Source organism: Gracilinanus agilis, chromosome 2, assembly GCF_016433145.1.
Source record: "Gracilinanus agilis isolate LMUSP501 chromosome 2, AgileGrace, whole genome shotgun sequence".
NCBI classification, from domain to species: domain Eukaryota; kingdom Metazoa; phylum Chordata; class Mammalia; order Didelphimorphia; family Didelphidae; genus Gracilinanus; species Gracilinanus agilis.
This window is the reverse complement of record NC_058131.1, coordinates 489,361,923-489,382,599: the sequence shown is the minus strand read 5'-3', so window position 1 is coordinate 489,382,599 and position 20,677 is coordinate 489,361,923. Positions and strand designations below refer to the sequence as shown.

The window sequence follows — 20,677 nt, the reverse complement described above, 5'->3', positions numbered from 1 at the left end:
AATATGCAGTCCAGGCATTATGACTATCTATCTATCTATCTATCTATCTATCTATCTATCTATCTATCTATCTATCTATCTATCTTCCTTGTGGCAATATACTGCCAGAACCAAGGTTTCTGTATGTTATCACGGGCTTTCCCTGCCTTTAAAATATTTCTGAAAAACATTTGTCCACTCTTTTCTCCAATATTTTGATGTATCCTTTTAGCTATTATTCTGGTTTTTGCAATTGTTGTTGAGTTGCTTTTAGTCATGTCCAACTCATTCCATTTGGGTTTTTCTTGGCAAAGAGACTCAGTGGTTTGCCATTTCTTCTCCAGCTCATTTGACAGAGGAGTAAATTGAGGCAAACAGGATTATGGTTCTTGGCCAGGGTCACACAGCTAGTAAGTGTCTGAGGCCAGATTTGAACTCAGGAAGGTGAATCTTCCTGACTCCAAGCCTTGTGCTCTATCCACTAAGCCAGCTAGCTGCTTTTGTTTAGCAATTAATCTATAAGTTTGTCTCAATCTTTCACTTTGGGTTGAAATATCCTAGTTACATTCTGAGCAACATTAGTCTCTTGGCACATACCCAGCTCAGTGTCAGAGACTGGCACAGAATAAGATCTGTTTGTTTCATACTTTGCAGTGTTTTATGGTTGGTGAACTGTGTAGTTGGGCAGCCAAATTTGCTTTGTGTGTTATTCCAGCAGGGACTTCTGCCATTCTTTCCCTTCCTAACACAGCTGTTTAGTGTACTCAGTTTGGTGTGCATAGAAAAGAAACAATAAATTGAATTACATGAAATCAAATTAGAAGAGCACTGTGTTGATTGAACCTTTGGTTTTGGGTTTCTTTTCCCTTTGTGTGTGGTCTTTGCTTTAAAAGACTAGGTAAAATGAGGATAAACACAATAGGGATCCTGAGCTAGAGAAGAAGATGTTCAATTCAATGAACCCACTTGCATTATTAATTACTGTAGTTATTTATATTGGGGCAGCTAGGTAGCTCAGTGGATAGAATGCTGTGACTGGAGTCAAAAAGGCATCTCTTCCTAAGTTCAAATCTGGCCTCAGACACTTATTAGCTATATAACGTCAGGCAACTCTCTTAAGCTCATTGGTCTCAGTTTCCTCACCTGTCAAATGAGCTGGAGAAGGAAGTGGCAAACTGATTTATTATCTTTGCCAAGAAAACCCACAGGGATCATAAACAGTTAGACATGACCGAAAAACGACTGAATAACAACAAACAACAAAAGTTATTTATATAGTTAGTACTTGTCCTAAGTAGAGGAAGAAGAATATTTTACCATTTAAGAGATGTTACCTGCTTCCCCTCTCCAAATATCCTTTTTTCCCCCAGCTTCCCATGGGAAGTAAAATTCCCCAATTAGAGTCACATCTGTGCATTATGACAAAGTGGGTCCTTTTCCCTAAAAAATGACTGTTCAAATGTGTATTTTTTTTATCTAAGGAGGAGAAATAACGTTGATTGGGAAGCTTCTTTTTTTTTTTTTCTTTCTTTCTTTTTTCCTTCCTTCCTTCTTTTCTTCCTTCTTTCCTTCCTTTCTTTCCATCTTAGAATCAATAATAAGTTCCAAGGCAGAAGAGTGATAAGGGCTAGGCAATGAGGGTTAAGTGACTTGTCCAGGGTCACACAGCTAGGAAGTGCCTGAGGCTAGATTTGAACTAGGGACCTCTCCTCTCTAGGCCTGCCTCTCAATCTACTGAGCCACCCAGCTGTCCTCACTAATTATTTTCTTGAGCTATCGAAGAACTAGACTGATTTCAGGCTTGTTATTTCTCACCTTTACACTTTAGATTAGGTATATTTATGCTGGTATGAGAGCTCCAGGTTGGGTTAATACAGATGGCAACATTTATTTTTACCTAAACTTACAAATTGGAAAAAAACTAATTACTAGTGAATTAGTAGGCATATTATTTTGAGACAGATATAGGAGTATAAGAAAATGAATAAATGTGAATAAAGCAACTGAATATATAGTACATAAAAACTATTCTCAAAGTGAAGAAGACCTGGCTCCAAGTCTGATTTGGATACAAACAGGCTAGCTGACCCTGAGCAAAATAATTTCAATTCATAATGTTCAAGGAAACTCACTGAGATAATAAGCTTAAGATCAGACACTGATTTCCATCAGAAGAGGGAATTTCTTCACTGGGAGTTCCTTATGCCTTTGAGATGATAGATCTAAAGCTTACTGCCCCACCAAAACAAAACAAAAAGAAAAACATGGGATCTTGGAAGAAGTACAGGATTGTCCTATTCATGCCACTACAAGTTTCTTCATCTAAATCTCACAGGGACTGCAATAACCCACATCAGGTATCATTCTTTGAGATTAGATGGTTAGAGAGGGGAAATGCTTCCAAAAATCAAGGGTTTGAGTCTAAGAGGATGAGGCACAGGATATAGTGAGAGGCAAAGGAACATGATAAACCCCAAGTGGAGATATGTGCTGAAGACAAAAAAAGGTTTTGATTTATTTCATCATTTTGCTTTGGGATGGTCCTGAGTAGAATCTGTTTCCCAAATAATAATTTGGATTTATATGGTACTTTAAGATTTGCAAAGCATTGTTTTCATCTCACAACAATCTTGGGAGGAAGGTACCAATTTTTTCCATTTTATAGATAAAGAAACTGAGGCAGACAGCAGGTAAGTGACTTGACAAAGTCCCATAGCTAGTAAGTATCTGAAGTCAAATTTGAACTCGGGTTTTACTGACTCCATGGCACTACCTAGTAGCCTAATAATATGCATAGCTTTTTCCATATGTAGTAGGAAATCTCTGAAGGATTTTATTATCATATGTTTAAAATATCATAAATTTTAAAAATGAGACTTTATGTTGAACATGGGAAGAGTGAAAAGAATAGAACAAGAAGCATTTTCACTTATCTGAGAAGACAATACCTTGACCTTAGAATTTTCAAATGACTAAGTCCTCATATGACAAGTGGAAATGAAGTACAATTATGTATCTCTAAAAGAAAAGGCAAGGATATTATTCTGAAAACAATAAAATTTGTTGTTATTTAGTCATATCTGACTTTTTGTGATCCCTTTTGGGGTTTTCTTGGCAAAGATATTGGAGTAGTTTGCCATTTTTTTCTCTAGTTCGTTTTACAGATGAGGAGCTGAGGTAAACAAGGACAAGTGACTTGCCCAGGACCACACAGCTATTAAATGTTTGAGGCTAGATTTGAACTCAAGTTTTTCTGACTACAGGACTGGTGCTCTATCCACTGTGCCACCTTGCTGCCTAGACAGTAACATTACTGTTTGTCAAGTTAGGCCCAGATCCTGGGATTTTCAGAATTACGGGATTACAAAGGCAGCATAATAAGGTAGAAAAAACAGAACTCTGAGTCAAAAATCCTGGGTTTAAGTCATTGATCTTACTAGTCATGCAGACATGATCAAGTCATTTAACCTTATTAACCCTCAGGTTCTTCATCTGTGAGAAGGGGATGGTAATACCTGTGGTGAAGATTAAATGAGATACAATAAGAATGAAATGAAGATGTGACTATCACTTTCTAGATAAAGGTGAATAGGTGTTATTATAAAAAGCTCATTTCAATATTCTTTTGTTGCAAGCACCAAATACTTCAGTTTCTTGAAAACTGAGTCCAAAACTAGTTGATGGGACTTTTTAAAAGTACGAGGCAAAATGTAGTGGGAAAAAATGGCATCAAACTCCCAAGTCAAATTAGAGGCTTTGTTTTGATAAATAAAATTAGACTACAGATCTCTCTGCTCTAGCACTGGCATCTGCTTTAAATTAGGCTCTGTTTTCAAGAAATGACCTTGAAAAAATGTTTTAAACCAAATGTGAAAATTTAGCTATTTTTGTTTACTTTTATAAATGTGATGTTCTATTCTCTTTACTAAAAAATAAAGAATAAAACACAATTTCCCACTTCCCATTTCCCTTAGAAGGAATTTGAGGTTTTATACAGTGGGATTTTAGCCACAGAAGACAACCATTTCTCAGATAGCTGTTTCAAGTCAATTTCAAATAAAAAAAAATTTTTTTTCAGCTCTTTCCATGTACAAGGCACTGGGTTAGATGCTGAGGTTGATATAAAAAAATATAAAATATAGTCCATGCCCTCAAGCACCTTATGTCCTCATTAGGGAGACGAAATATAAATTTGTGGAAATTTACTGAAACGTATGAAAATGTACTTAAGGACTCTGTAATTTCCACAGTTTAATTAGTGTACACATATATGCTTCAGCCATAAAGATCACAATCACCTCTGTAACTTTGCCTGTAGGAATTGCTGAGGGCAATACATTCATCACCTTTCACCCAACTAGGTCACAGGCTTCTTTAAATTTAGGTAGTTCCTTAGTTAACAGCTTCTTAGTTAAGGGACATATATATTTCCTATCAGGTCTGTATTTGAAATATTTCCCACTTGATAAGGCTCTGCCAGAATTTGAACTCTACAAGTACAACTTTAAGACCCCACAATCACTTCCATGTCACAATGAGGAAGTAGATGACAATTTTAGAGGATGTAAAAGATAACAAAAATTTAAATTACACCCCCCCATTAAATTATTAAAAAAATAAAGAGCAAGATGTCACAAAGAACTGCATGTGTTCCCTAATGAATACTAAAAAAAAATTACAACTATAGAAGCATCTAATACTAGGGGTGGATAAATTCTCAGAGATCATTTCATTCAACTCCATTTTATAGTTGGGGAAACTGAGACCCAGAGGTGAAATAACTTGCCTAAAGTAGTTGCTATAGGTAGTCATAGAATACAGAAATCATTTCAGGCTGGAAAGGCAAAACAGAAATGAGATCCAAGCTCATTGGAAGAGGATTAAGAGGTTTTGCAAGTGGAGAAAATGATGACAAAAAAATTTTCTGAGATAATGAGTAAAAAAATTTTTGTTGGAGCATATGAACCCTAAGCCTCCAATAGAGTGGAGGATAAGGACATATTGATCTACTAATCCCTGTAAAAATGTGCTTACTTTTGACTCTTTACATAGAATTGCCTTTTCACTTTTTAAAGCCCTTCATAACCTGTCCCCTTCTACCTATCCTTCTTGCACCTTACTCCTCTCAGTGTATTCTATAATCCAACAATTGACCTTTTTGCTATTCCTCACCCTCCCAAATCTAAACATTTTCACTTGGTTGTCACTATTCCTGGAACACTCTCCCTCTTTAGCTCTACCTCCCAACTTCCCTGACTTCCTTCAAGTCCCATCTAAAAATCCCATCTGCAAAAAAGCCTTTCCCAGGGCAGCTGGGTAGCTCAGTGGATTGAGAGTCAGGCCTAGAGACGGGAGGTCCTAGGTTCAAGTCTGGCCTCAGACACTTCCCAGCTGTGTGACCCTGGGCAAGTCACTTGACCCCCATTGCCCACCCTTACCACTCTTCCACCAAGGAGCCAATACACAGAAGTTAAGGGTTTTAAAAAAAAAAGCCTTTCCCAGTGCTCCATAATCTTAATGCTTTCTTTTTGAGATGAATCCTAATTTACAGTGTGCCTGTTCTATAGTAAATGCTTAGTAAATTATATCTCTCTATCTATCTATCGATCTATCTATCCATACATCCATCCACCCACTGTACTAAGCTTGCTAAGTGACTTGACCAAATTTAGGTAATAAATGGCAAAAACTTGGCCCTCTGACTCCAAATCTATTATTCTTTGATCTAGTACAGTGATTCCCAAAGTGGGTGCTACCACCCCCTGGTGGGTGCTACAGCGATCCAGGGAAGCGGTGATGGTCACAGATGCATTTATCTTTCCTATTAATTGCTATTAAAATTAAAAAAAATAATTTCCAGGGGGCTAAGTAATATTTTTTCTGGAAAGGGGGTGGTAGGCCAAAAATGTTTGGGAACCACTGATAGTATAATCAATTCTTTTGAAGGTTCCCATTATTTTCACTTTACCAAAAAATTCCTCTTTAATAGTCAGAATCAAGGCAAGAATAAAACCTTTTCCTTTCCACCCTTTTGTCTTTTATTTCCTGAAAGATGATATTATCAGAAGACATTTCAAAAATTTTAGACTTTCTATTTTTTATCAGAGACTTCTAGCAGATAATTGAAGTACTTCATGAATGGGATAAAATCTGTGTCTTTCTCATAATAAGTACAGAGAACCTAGATAGTAGTACTTTCCCTTCTTTTTAGGACCCCTCCTCCCCCTTCCTCTAAAAACAAAAACCTTGGCCTTACACATTTCAAAGGCCTTGTGGGGTGGAGCAGCTCATAATCCATCAAATCTGGTAATCTACAACCTAGTGATTCATTCATCTTTTAACTAGTTGTCTAACTCCCTTAATTCACTAATTTTTTTAAGTAATCTACAACCCAGTAATTTATTTATCTTTTAAATATGTTAAAGATGAAACATCTAACTGGAACAAAAAATGAGAGGTGGGAAGGGGGAGGAGTTTCTTTGATTGGGAGACCCTATAAATTGCATCTTTGAACTCTGTACTTTGACATTCCTTAGGCATCTAAAGCTGGGCAATGTCCCTTTCACAAAAGAATAAACTGCTCTCTTCTACTTTGGCTTCTGAGCTCTGTGTTCGTGAACTTCTTTCAGTGGTGGGGTCCACTATCCACAACCCTGTCCCACACACCCATAATCACTACATGCAACTTCTGTATCAGTTAATCAACAAATATTTGTTCAGTGCTTATTATGGGCTAGGCATTATTAAAAGCTTTGCATTACACATCAGGAACTAGTAAGTTATTGTTCTGGTCAGCATGTAGTACTTCTGATCATGATATCAATTCCATTTCTTCTTTGATTAATCCCTATCCAAATGATCTATGTTTGCCCCACTTTTATTTTTTAAAATTTTATTTTGTTCCTTAATTACTTGGAAAAAAATTTTTTTAACTTTCATTTTTTTTAAAGTTTGAGCCAAAATTTCACCCTCCCTGTTTGGCCTACTTTAGTTGAATTCCCACACAGATGATCTTTTTGATTAATAATGTTACTGGAATATCTATTTCATCTAATCTATTTCTTTTAAACAAGGTAAACCTTTCCAGAGATATATTTTCAGAGTCAGTGTTGACTATGAGACCATATTAACCTTTTTGCATAAAGATCTCCAGTTTGCTTTATTACCAGTACCTGTAAATTATTTCATAGATACTGAAGGTCATAAGCATCATGTCTACCCCTCTTCCAAAATAGTGTTATATGACTTACTGGGCACCTCTACTACACTCTTCCCTGTGATTTTGCAGTGGTTCCCATTTAATGGTTTGTGAACCTCTTGAGGGTCTGTATCAAAGGGTTCACACTGAAATTTTTATAGTACCTTAAGCAATAAATAACTACCAACTATTATGAGTAGTATATTAAATTACCCTGGGGCTTCACAACACATTTTATTGTTGCCGAAAGGAGTTCATGGAACCAAAATACTTCTGCTTCATGGTATCAGAATTTAGTAGCAAGGTATAGGAGTTTAGTAAAAAACGAAAATAAAACTTTAGCAATTTTACATGGGTAATTCATTCTGTTATTCTCCATTTTCGTTGTAAAATTCTCTCAATAAGATCCATCAGGCTCTAGGCAAATATACTCTTCTTGGCCGGCAAAAGGAAAGCTAAATTTGGATTTGGAGTCAGATAACATGGATTCAAATCCTGATTCTGATGCCTACCACTTGTGTGACTTAAGGCAGGACAACAACCCTTTTAGAACTTCAATTTCTTATCTATAAAATGAAGAGGTTGGTCTTAGCTGACCTCTAAGGTCCATTCTCACTTGAAATCTATGACCTTATGATCTGCAAATGTTACAGATTGCAATGCTTATCTAAAAGTCATTCATAGAAAGATGGCATAATGTAGTAGGGAGAGAGTTGGCCTCAGCCATAAAGATTCTGGGTTCAAATCCTGTTTTGATACAGAGAGGCTGTGTTGTACTGATAAAATTAATAAAAATCATAGCACCCCAGGCTGACTTCTAAAACTATATAAGCTACAGAGTATTCCTAATTTACTCTGATAGATGGAGTTTTTTTTACCATGGAGCTTCATATATATTAATTAAATCACAGATCCAGACCAAAAACAAGCAAACCAATAAATACAAGCTATTCCTATATTATAAGGTATTGTCTAGAAAGTTAAATCCCATTTCTCCCCCCAGCATCATCTTCATCGTTTGTCCACTTCCCATACACTTCTGTTTCTTCTAAACTTCTTGCCTTCTATCAGTAACCATTCATTCTTCTAATCTTTTACTTCTTGGCCAGAACTTCATTGTTCTTGCTCAGACAATTCACAGTTTACTTTTGTCAATATCATTTGTTCTTACATGAATGATAGCATCAGAAATCCATTACATTCAATTTTACCACAGTGTATCAGTCTCTGTGTATAATGTTCTCCTGGTTCTGCTCCTTTCACGCTGCATCAATTCCTGGAGGTCTTTCCAGTTCACATGGAATTCCTCCAGTTCTTTATTCCTTTGAGCACAATAGTATTCCATCACCAGCATATACAACAATTTGTTCAGCCATTCCCCAATTGAAGGGCATACCCTCGTTTTCCAGTTTTTTGCCACCACAAAAAGCACAGCTATAAATATTTTTGTAAGTCTTTTTATCTATGATCTCTTTGGGGTACAAACCCAGCAATGGTATGGCTAGATCAAAGGGCAGGCATTCTTTTAGCACTCTTTAGGCATAGCTCCAAATTGCCATCCAGAATGGTTGGATCAGTTCACAACTCCACCAGCAATGCATTAATCTCCCAATTTTGCCACATCCCCTCCAACATTCAATACTCTCCCCTACTGTCATTTTAGCCAATTTGCTAATGCAATGACCCAGGACAATTCTGAGGGATTTATGGAAAAGAACGCTACCCACATTCAGAGGAAGAACTACAGGAATGGAAACACAGAAGAAAAACAATTGCTTGAACACATGGGTTGATGTGGACATGATTTGGGATATAGACTCTAAATGACCACCCTAGTACAACTATCAATAATATGGAAATAGGTCTTGATTGATGACACATGAAGAAACCAGTGGAAATGCACGTTGGCTATGGGGGGTAGGGAGGTATGGGTTGGGGGTAAGAGAATAAGAACATGAATTATGTAACCATGGAAAAAATGTTTTTCTAAAAAATAAAATAAAAAAAAAAGGAATGATAGCATCACAAATTTAGTGCTGGAAGGGATCTTACGGATCATGTGGTCCAATTTCTTCATTTTATAGATGAAGAAATTGAAGCCCAGAGCGGTTAAATGACTTGTCAAAAGTCAGTAAATAGCATAGTTAGAATTAAAGCCCAATTCCTCACACTGCAAATTCAGTGTGTATTCTCCACTGTATTATGCCATTTTTATTGCCTTTTAAACACATGAATAACTCGATTTTGCCAACTCCCTTATTCATCTATCTGAAGATGAACTATTAATCATCTTTCTATTTAGGTGTAATTTCTTTATGTCTTCTGGTTTTATTTATTTATAGTGAGATAGTAGGACCTCATTTTACATGAATTTAACATGTGAATTTAGGTATATGTGATTAGCAACTAAAAAAATAAAGGCAGAAAAATATATTAAATAAAAATTTTTAATTATGTGCTAAATCTGAGTCATTTTCCCAAAGTGGCATAAAGTCTTATAGCAGATCAACCAATCACACTCATTCTAGTTCTAAAAAGCATTAGTGTGAGTCATTACTTTATTTTGCATCAAACATTAATTCTCACATCAATCTTTGCCCAGAGTTCTTACTTGAAACAAGTCATGTCTACATCAGAGCAGTGCTTCTCTTTGTTTCATTAATTCTATTTAGTTATTAATAATGGCACCAAAGAATGGAAAAATATTTTTGTAATTATTTTAAAAAAATAATGGCCCCAAAGTACAGAGTAGTGATGCTGGTAGCTCTGATAAGCCTAAGGAATATCACAAAGTGCCTGGGTATGTTTGTATAAGAAATACTTATTCAATAATGTAGTTCACTATTATGAGTGATTTTCAATTTATGCAATAAGTTTTGAAATGTATTGATCATATGAGTTATTATGTGTATCTATGCATGTGTATCTACACCCATGTATAAATGTGCACACACATATAAATACATACCATAGAAGAAAAACAACTGCTTGATCACATGGATCAATGGGGATATGATTGGGGATGTAGACTCTAAACCAGGGGTCGGCAACCTTTTTGGCTGTGAGAGCCATAAACACCACATTTTTTAAAATGTAATTTTGTGAGAGCCGTACAATGCTCACAGTGCGTGCTCCTGAAAACAAATTGACTTTATGGCTCCTGCAGAAAGAGCCATATCTGGCCCTCAAAAGAGCCAGATATGGCTCGAGACCCCTGCTCTAAACAATCACCCTAGTGCAAATATTAATAATATGAAATAGGTCTTGATCAATAACACATGTAAAATCCAATGGAATTACTCTGGGAGGGAGGTGGGGAGAAGGGGAGGGAAGGAACATGAGTCATGTAACCATGAGAAAATATTCCAAGATAATTAATTAAAGAACTTCAAAATAAAAGAAATATATACCTAATGTGTTTGATCTGAACCATATGTAAGCATATATGTAAATGTGTGTATATATATAGATATATACAAATATATATGTGGTTCAGATCATCCAGTGGTGAATCACCTGGTTGTTAGTCTGATCTTAGATTTAGAGGACCAACAATACAACTAAAATCTGTAGATAATTGAAGAGCTACTTAGGTCTTAGCAACTGTGTCTTCTTTTATACTTCTCTGTGGAAATTGAAGCAGGATACAAAGGACTAATGGCTTTGTATCTTTATATGCTTTATGAGTAGCAATTGCTAAGGAATCCATTGCTTGCTGGCCAACCTGGTGGTGGTGACTGAATCTATACTATACATCTATACAGATGGTTCTGCTGTAACTCAACAGATGCATTCCAAAAATCATTACTCTAATCAAAATCATGTAATTAAATGCTACACAGCTTACAAGAAAAATGATATTAGGAACTGTTATATTGAAACCCTGGGAGCCAGGAATCTACACTGTTGATTGACAGGTGGATCCGTTGGATATCAGAATGTTCCCAGGGGGCCATGAGGACAGGGAGAGAGAGCAGTTGGCCCAGGGGGTATAAAACACCCTGGCAGACCTGGCTGAGACCTGAGATCTGTGGATCCTGGTCTTTTGGGGATTGAGACTTGCTGGGCTCAACCTTGCAAGATCTTCCTGTCTTGTCCTGATAACATCAACCTGTACCCAGACCATCATCTCTGATTCTACTGCCCCTAGATATTAGGAAATCAATCATCTTAGTTATCTAGGTTTCCCAGGGCCGGGAGGGATCCGGGAAGTGGGCAGGAGAAGAAGAAGAGGGTGGAAAGGGGTGGATATCCCAAAGACTGATTTGGCATATCATCTAGCAAAGGAGAAGAAGCTGAAATATCAAGCAGCAGTTTGCCTACTCTGGTGTGGCTGTGGCCAGGCTGGACCAGAGAGGAACTAACCATCCTGATTCATTACTTGCCTACGGTTTAAGGGTTTATCATTACCAAATTTAATTAGGGTTTCCCAAATACCTCTATCCAATCCCAATACCCCATATCTTTGTTAAATGCAGTCAAAGCCTTTTAAAGTACCTTCCTGGAGTGGTTATTTCCTAGCTTCTCTGGGAAGGGAGATACGCAGTCAGAGACAAACCATTACCAAGCTAAAGAACCCACTATACAATATCAATCAACCTCAGGTGGGACCTGAAGGGATAACATCCATTGACCTAAAGGGTCCTGCCTGGGCACTGTTATAAAGGAGGGAGGTATCATATCATCCTCTCCCTCTCCCTCTCCCTTTATACAACATCTACATCTAGTTTTATTTTTTTATTTTTTTTTAAACCCTTAACTTCTGTGTATTGACTTATAGGTGGAAGATTGGTAAGGGTAGGCAATGGGGGTCAAGTGACTTGCCCAGGGTCACACAGCTGGGAAGTGTCTGAGGCCGGATTTGAACCTAGGACCTCCTGTCTCTAGGCCTGGCTCTCAATCCACTGAGCTACCCAGCTGCCCCCTAGTTTTATTTTATAACAGAACACACTCAAAACTTTATCAATAATACATTAAAAATGACATAGGAATCTAACAAAAATGGCAGCACAGTTTTAAATATATCTAAGAATGGTTAAATAATAAATAAATACCACAACATTGTAGCCTCTGCTTGGCCTATTCTGGCTACAGGCAAGGGGGTAACCTCAGGGGGCCTGGAACTTTAAGGGGCCAGTGCCAGGAGCAGTGGCCAAAGTATAGAAAATTGGCTGTCTAAAATTGTCTCTCCCATCTAGTATTTATGAAGTTGATTTTTTTCAAGCAAGTGTGAGTTTTAAATCTATCCCTATCAAATTTCACTTGTTTCTGAGCCATCATTTTCAAAGAGGACCAGTTACATCATGGGATTTAGCTATATGGATTAACTTTCTCTTCTCCCACTTTTAGATTTAATCCCCAGAAGCCTATAAACCCCACTTATCCTTAAGTAAGGGGAGATCTTTGACCCATGAGTCCTATAGTGGGTGACAAATCAGAAATGACTGACTACCCCCTGGGCAGTCCAAAGCAAAACTAAAGCTACAATTGGTCCATGTAAAGTGGAAGGAATGCACAGGAAGTGACACAAAGAAGTGTTTTTAAAAGTAGCGGCAACTTCCTGTGAAGTCAATTCTTCAGAGTTCTTTGGAGTTCGAAGTTCAAGTAGGAGTTGGAGTTCGAGTTGGAGGCTGGTGAAAAATCTGCTTCATGAACCTGAGACTCTGAAATTTGGTGAGACTGTTCTTGAATCTCTCCCTTTGAACTACCACATGAGTGAAAAGGCTGACTCTTTTTCCTGGCTTTTCTGGAGGTACTAGCCTCTGGAGAGGCCCCTCATATTGGAGGAGGCCTCATGGCTAGAACCCTTGTTTAATTTACCTCTGGGACCCTCTTTGCTGAGGCCTTTGAAGCCCTGCCTGGTTTGGACGGGAGCAGAGTAATTATCTACTCTCTCTCATTTCCTTACTTTTACTCTTTCTCCTTTTGTAAATAAACTACCATAAAAAGTCATCCTGATGAGTAATATATTTTTGGTAACCACATTTTTATACATTTCGTACAACCTTTAAGTTTTAACCCTTACAGCTAACAGCACAAAGGTAAAAATACTATATCTTTATGCATGTATTCCAGATCCCCAGCTAAAAAGCAATCTCTATAATAGGAAAGAATAAGGTTTTACTTCTTTTTATTCTTATTCCTGAACACAGGACCTTATGGCTCATGAAAACAATGGATAATGATGCAGAGGCAGTTAGTGGCACAAGGGATGGAACAGTGGCCTGGAGTTAGGATGACCTTAGTTCAAATATGGCTTCAGATACTTACTATCTCCATCATTCTGGGCAAGTTACTTAAATTCTATTTCAGTTTCATCAGCTGTTAAATAGGAATAATAATAGCACCCATCTCCCTGGGGTGTTGTGAGGGTCAAATATGATATTTGTAAAGTACTTAGCATAGAACCTGGCACATAGTAAGTGCTTAATTAATGTTTATTCCTCTCCTTTCCCTTGAATCCACATGGCTGTCATGGGTTGGTCCAGTCAACAGCATCAGGTTCTACAGCAGGGGAGTTTAGAAAGTTTCAGTCTTAGAACTCTAGTATGGGGTATATCCAAAAAAGATGCCTCACCTGAAGATGCCTCATCAATGACCACCATCAGTACCTCTTCAGCATTTGAACCAGGTTACCTTTCTTTTATTTTACTTACAAAAGGGTAGGTCCGCTGTATACTCCCAAAAAGGCATCTTCATCAATGATACTCAGATACTTGTTCTTGTTTAAGTAACTAAGGATAAAAAAATAATCAGAGATGTAACTCAGGATAGAGAATTATGTATAACCGCATGAAAAATATAGCAAAATGCTTGAGATCAAATTTTCTGTCTCTTTAATGATAGATAACTGAGGCTTTCATCTTTCCATAGTGGGACCCACCATATTTTCTTTTTGGAAAAACCTATATTCTTTTGAAGAGAAAAGAATAATTTAAAAGCAATTTAATTTTTAAAAAGTGGAGGAGGATTTGCAGCAATAATTCCACTCCTCATTCCTAATGTTGAAGCTTTTAAGAATTCTGGCTTCCTTGGGAAAGTATATTCAGAACTGAGGAATTAAAGAGAATATAGGTCTTTAAGTGAATTTAATTAAAAATTTTTATTATCTTTTATTTTTTTCATAATCTTTCTTTCCAAGTATATCTCTCCCTCAGCCCTCCACAGAGAGCCAGCCCTAGCCATAAAGAAGAGAGAAAAAAGAAAAAAAGTAGTTCAATGAAACTATATAACACATTATCTGAGTCTCACAGTAGACACCTTGTTTTAATACCCATAGTTTTTCACCTCTGGGAAGAGAAAAAAAATCTCACCAGTAAATTTAAAGAAATTCTACCCAATTTAATCTAACAACTTTTTACTAAGTGCCTATGATGTTTATAACATTATACTAGGACCTAAGGTTACAAAGATAAATTAAAAAAAAAACACTGAAAAAAAATTCTCAAGGAATTTAAATTCTATTTGGGAAGGAGGTCGATAAATTATATACATGAACTGTTGAGGAGAGGTAAGCACATTCCCATAGTACAAAGTTTAATGAGCAGAGAGAATTCAATTTAATATTTATTTACTGAGGTTCTAATATGTACAGGATGTAATGTTATTTCCTGAGAGGACGAATAAGGCACTTTGGACTGATATGGGCCAATAGGCAAATCTTATCCTATGAGGCCTTTCAAATAACATTCAGTTCTGACTCAACAGCCAGCTAAGAAGCTTTTTATTCAGCATAGAGTAAAGGGACAAGAAACATTCATAGAATACTTTTTGTATGTTTTGAAGTAGAGAGAAGACCTTCCAATATACATGCCCAGAAGCAACACCAGGGACTTGCTGTCCTTATGTAGGTGGCAGCAGAGAGAGCACACTGTGAAAAATAATTGATTTGTTAATCCATGATCTAGTCATAGTTTGTTATGATGTATCCCTTCACTTATTTCCAGTCAGTATTACTTAATTTAGTGTGATTACATAAATGATTGCTTAATATACCTAGATTCATATATAGCCCATCAAATTTGATCATATACATATACCATATTCTACTCACATTAGGTTAAAGGGATTCTTTCTTACATCACACTTTTTTAGGACATAAGAAACAGATTTAAGACTGTATACTAAGTAAGAGCCATGAGTGCACTTGCTTAACCACAAAAAAATGTCCTAGCTAGCAAACCTCCATCCATGACTAATGCCAACACGAGAAAGGGTTCATCTACACCTCTGACCTCTGACATTTTCCCCTTACTCAGTTTGGGGAGATAATTATTTCCTTGCTCATCTTATGAAGCCTTAAGTCAGTGATGGGTGGACATCCTGTCTATCCTGGAAGTGGAGATTACTCTTACCTTGCCCCTCCTGGAAAGCCCTCAAGTCATTTCAGGAGTCCCATGACCCTTTGTTATTTCCCTCGATTGCCCAACATTGGATGGGATTTTGCTGACTGGATGATTGCCCCAACTTCTGCCCTTTGCTAGGGTGTCGGTGGACATCTGGCTGCTCATTGCCTTGAGACCACCAATATGACTGTGGAATCACCAATGAGAATATGTATTATATAGTTCAGCATCTGAGTTTTCTGGGACTTGAAAGTTATAAAATTGGTACTAGGGACTTTAGATCATGAGGAAGGTCTGAAGTCCTATTGATTAAAGGGAGTACAGGTCCTTTTAATAAATAGTTTTTGGTTCAGAGCTCTGCCTCAGTGATTTTATTATGCTGGCATGACAACACTATGCATACTCAAAGGACTGGACCCTATTGGCCAGTCCTTTATTCCTCTTACTAGTTTTCTGATCCTGGAAAGTCATTCTCTCTGAGCTTCTGTTTTCTCAAGTATAAAATGAGTGGGCTGGCCCATGTGGTCTCTAAGGTCCCTTCTAGTTCCATGATCTGATGATCTAAGGATGCTATTAGGATCTGAGGTAGAGTACGGAAGATGACTTTTGTCAAGAGTTTGCAAAATGGAAGAGTTACACACAGGAGAAAAGGGTAGAAAAGGACAGCAATACACTTAAAACAAATGAACAAACAGATTTGATGATCTTCCTAAAGAAAAAGGAAATAGATACTCTGAGGAAGAAGCAGTTACTTGTCCTTTAAGGAATGATATAAAAGATCTACAAAAGCTTCAGATAGAACATCATCCATCAAGGATCAGAGAAAGAAGTGAATAGTGGTGTTGATTATTTCCTTCTCCAGACTATCAAGGCAACCCTTTATTCACCTCACAGCAGCAATGAAGAAATATATTAATATATTTTCCCATATGAAAGTATCTAAAATATAACAAAGAATGTCCCAAGACACAAGGTGGATAATTATTACCAAATTCTTGCAATTACATGGGAATCAATGACATTTCCAAAAGGAATCTACAGTTTTGTGAAAGATTATGAGGTCTTGGGCAAAAATAGCACCGAAGGAAAGTGGGCTGTGTTTTCCTCACTGCTGCTCATTGGCAGCATGGATAAAAAAGGAAAAAAGTTGATTTTGGAAGGAAACATGATGATCAGCTCTGAAAGACTTAGCTATTCCCAGCAATACAATAATTCAAGAGAGTTCTAAAGGATCTATAAGGAAAAAATGCTATCAGCCTTCAAAGAAGAAACTGATAGAATCTGAATTCAATTTGAAGCATACAATGTTCCACTTTATTTAGTTGTGTGTGTTTTTATTTTGTTTTTTTTTTGTATGTGAATATTCTCTCACAACATGACAATATGGAAATATGTTTTGCATGATCACACTTGTGTAACCAAGATCAAATTTCTTATCGGGGAGTGGGGAGAGGAGGAAGAGAAAGAGATAATTTGGACCTTATAATTTCAGGAAACATGTTAAAATTGTTATTACAGGTACTTGGGAAAACGAAATATTAAATTTTTAAAAAGAAGAAGAAAAAGAAATCAAATAACTGGCTAAAAAGATGTAAACCAAGATTGCTCTATTGCAAAAATGAATAATATAGAAATAGGTATCAAGTGATAACATTTGTATTATCCAATGGAATTATGGAAAAATATTTTTTAAAAAAGAAAAATTAAAAAAAGATGTAGACCAAGAATGGGATTCAGATTTCTGGATCATGATTTAAAATATACGAATGAGACTCCTGGTTAGGAATGGAATATATCTAATAATGCCTTGTAAAAAGGCATTTGTTTCATCTCTTTCATATCTATTCAAAAGGGTTTTAAATTTTAAAAGATTCTTAAGGGAGAAAACTGCCCCTGCATTTATCCACTAAGCTAATCACCATAGGTATTAGTTACACTGAGGAAAACTAATAGATACATGTAAGTTAATGAGACAAAAACTCAGAAAGGAGTAAAGGATAAAACCTGTTGTCATGTCTGTAAACATGACAACAAACAGGAGATAAACGTCTTAATACAAAGGAAGCAAATTTGGCCTCATAGATATTACTAAGACTCCGTAGGATGAAATTCATGATTGGTATATGGTACTAGAAGGGTATATATTTAGAGAAACAGGTTAGGTAAAAGAAGAGTGGGATGGATCAGGGTTGTATTATACGTTGCGAAAATATACTCATATGAAGAAAGCCAGGAACCAGAGAGGGAAAACATGGTGGAGAACATTTGGATGAAAAAAAATAGAGGGAGAAACAAGTGGTTTTCATCATTATAAAATGATCCCCAGGACACCTGGGAAGAAAGAGGAAATGTGGGAGGCCAATAAGAGAAACAGAGTCTCAAATAGATAAAAACCTGAGACTCCTCTTTTGACTCCTTTTCATGATTCACACCTTTTCTTAAAAAGCAATATAGTCTTATTGGAAAGCTTTGAGCTCTTAGCAAACCAGTAGTCAAGAGGTTAACATTTTTCCCCTTTAGTCAGAAAGGCAGCTGCTTGGCAAGCCAAGGCTGAAACCTTAGTTTAGCAGGGGCATTTTGCCTCTGAGAAAAGTATTCTCAGACTTAGCTTGCTGATAATCACATAGCTGAAAGTCCAGCCTGGTTCTTATCTTCACCTTGAAGTTTCTGAGGTTTCTGTGTATTGTCTAAACTAATTGCAATGTCTATAAAGCTGTAAAATTCTCTCTGTACTTTTAGGGTGAAAGGGAACTTTGATTTCATATATAATAAGCTTGTGACTCAATGGCACTTTGGAGAAGCAGCTATGAGTTAACAGTCAAGATCATATCCTGTATCCCATTTCTTTACCAACTAAGCTGTCCTTATCAGATTATCAGGAGATGATAAATAGATCTCAACAAGGAAATAGATGAGAAGTCTGGGAAAGAGATAAAAACCTGGCCCAGAAGCATATTACAGCAATGGAGGATTTCATTTATGTAGTTATCCACTGGAGCTCTCTACCAAAAGCAGAACTAGGAACTTTTGATCTGACATAATGATGATTTCATTTTTCAAAAGGAGCCAATAAAGAGAAATTCTGAACTGGATCTTATTCTCACTGTCAAATAAGACCTGGTTGTTGGAGTTAAATAATACTGTGAACTTTAGGGGAAAGTGTCCACTCCCCCATAGGATTTGTCATTGGTAAAGAGAAGAATGATAGACATAGTTTGACATGCACCTTGGATTTTGAGAAAGTATATCAGAGAAGTTAAATAAAAAATAAGTAGGATCCCATGGATTAAAAATCTATAGAAGTTAACCTAGGAAGAAAGGGAAACACTTAAGAGACTTCTAATGAGGAAGAAAAATAGCAGTTCTCTGAATAAAATGGTGTGAATACATCAAGAATTCAGTAACCAATTAAGATTTTTCTAAAAAAAGATGTATACAAAAGATGGAAGTAAAGGCAGGTAACAATGGATAAACACAAGAATTGGGAATAGTCTTGTAAAAACAGTTTCAGAAGTGAGTATAGAAGTTCAGTGTTGTTGAAAGTCCTAACTGATGAAAAGACATCATAATGGAGCCTAAAAAATCCAGAAAAGACTTCATCCATCAAACAAATGTTTTTATCAGGTGAAGGTGAAGAGATATGAGAGCCAAGGCCACCACATTTAGCATGAAAGCTCAGTTGCAAAACATTATAGAAGACAGGTCTCATTTTCCTGATCTCCAAAATGAGAGGCTAAGTGGACTAGATGACCTCTTGTTTCCCTTCTACCTCTATATTTATGATTCTATGATGATGAAAAATTACTCCCTTTCAAAAGAATATATAAATATAAATTAATCTATGAGAAACCAGTAAATGTTTTAGGCAACTGCCACTCAGATTAAACTCACAAAGAAGGATAGGGTATCAGGAGCTGAGTAAATCTGATAACCCTTTCACTAAAGGAGTGGCAGTTGGGATTACTGGTCTCTGTCACAAACCAAGGAATAACACAAAGATTAACTACTCACACACACTATGGGTTCTTTGAGGTGAGAGGAAGCAAACAGAAAGGGAAACAAAATAGTTTAATATATAAAAAGGTTAAGGAGAGTGGGAGAGGTATTTCTATAACTAGGATTAGCTAACTGACAAGAAATGGAGCCCTAAGAGAGAGTTTCTCTGTCAACCCAACTTTGGTCAGGCTGACAGCCTTGACTGAGGACTAGAGGGAGAGAGCTGGGTTTTGGGATTTCTCACAAATGGTCCAGGTTGCTTCCTTGATGGCTTCAGGATACCAGGAACCAACTCCTTGCAAGGCCAATAATCCAAGAAATAACAGGGAGGGGAAAATGCCTGCAAACTATCCACCAGAAAACAGACACAATCCACTATCAAGAGTTGTCTTGAGAGATGTTGTTTTCAAGCTTCTCCAATCCCAAAGATCCCAAGCTCATGGAGTCACTGCTGGCTGGACTTCTCCTCCAAACCCCTCTCTCACCAGCAATGACAGTTTCATTCCTCCCCCAGTTGCATTCCAATACAGAATGCTCAAAGCTGACAGCCAAACTCCTAAAAATTTCTATTCTATTCCTTAAATTACTTTATTACATCCCACATAACAGCCCCAAAGAGAGAAAAACAGTTTAAGAGGAAATTGGCACCCAGAGTTTGAGGCTTGAAATCCTGCCTCATCCGATCATCCTGAGAGAATTACTAAATCAAACTAAAAGGGGAAAAACAAATAGACATGAAATGATACAAATCTGCCAGCATTTCTATAGTGGATCTTGTCTTCTCAGCAACAATAGTAGAGCCACTACCTTTAGATTCTGTCACCTTACTACCCAATGTGCTATGTGAGAAAGTAGCAATCGCACTCAATAAGATGAAATCTGGAATCTTTATAACGAAAAACTCTGACAGGGGTCTAATCACTCAAATATACAAGGAGTTAAAGCAATTGTATAAAAAATCAAGCCATTCCCCAATTGATAAATGGGCAAGAGACATGAATAGGCAATTTTCAGGTAAAGAAATCAAAAGTATCAATAAGCATATGAGAAAGTGTTCCAAATCTCTAATAATCAGAGAAATGCAAATCAAAACAACTCTGAGGTATCACCTCACACCTAGCAGATTGGCTAAAATGAAAGAAGGGGAGAGTAATGAATG

At 36.8% G+C, this 20,677-nt stretch overlaps 1 protein-coding gene across 1 annotated transcript in view; it reads right to left on the bottom strand.

The window, feature by feature from the left end:
• Positions 1-20,677, bottom strand: part of TSHR (thyroid stimulating hormone receptor) — a 161,872-nt gene that overhangs the window by 20,372 nt on the left and 120,823 nt on the right. Inside the window, exon 9 of the mRNA XM_044662117.1 lies at positions 13,834-13,911. Coding sequence (XP_044518052.1) covers positions 13,834-13,911 — 78 coding nt within the window. The remainder of the gene's footprint in view (positions 1-13,833; positions 13,912-20,677) is intronic.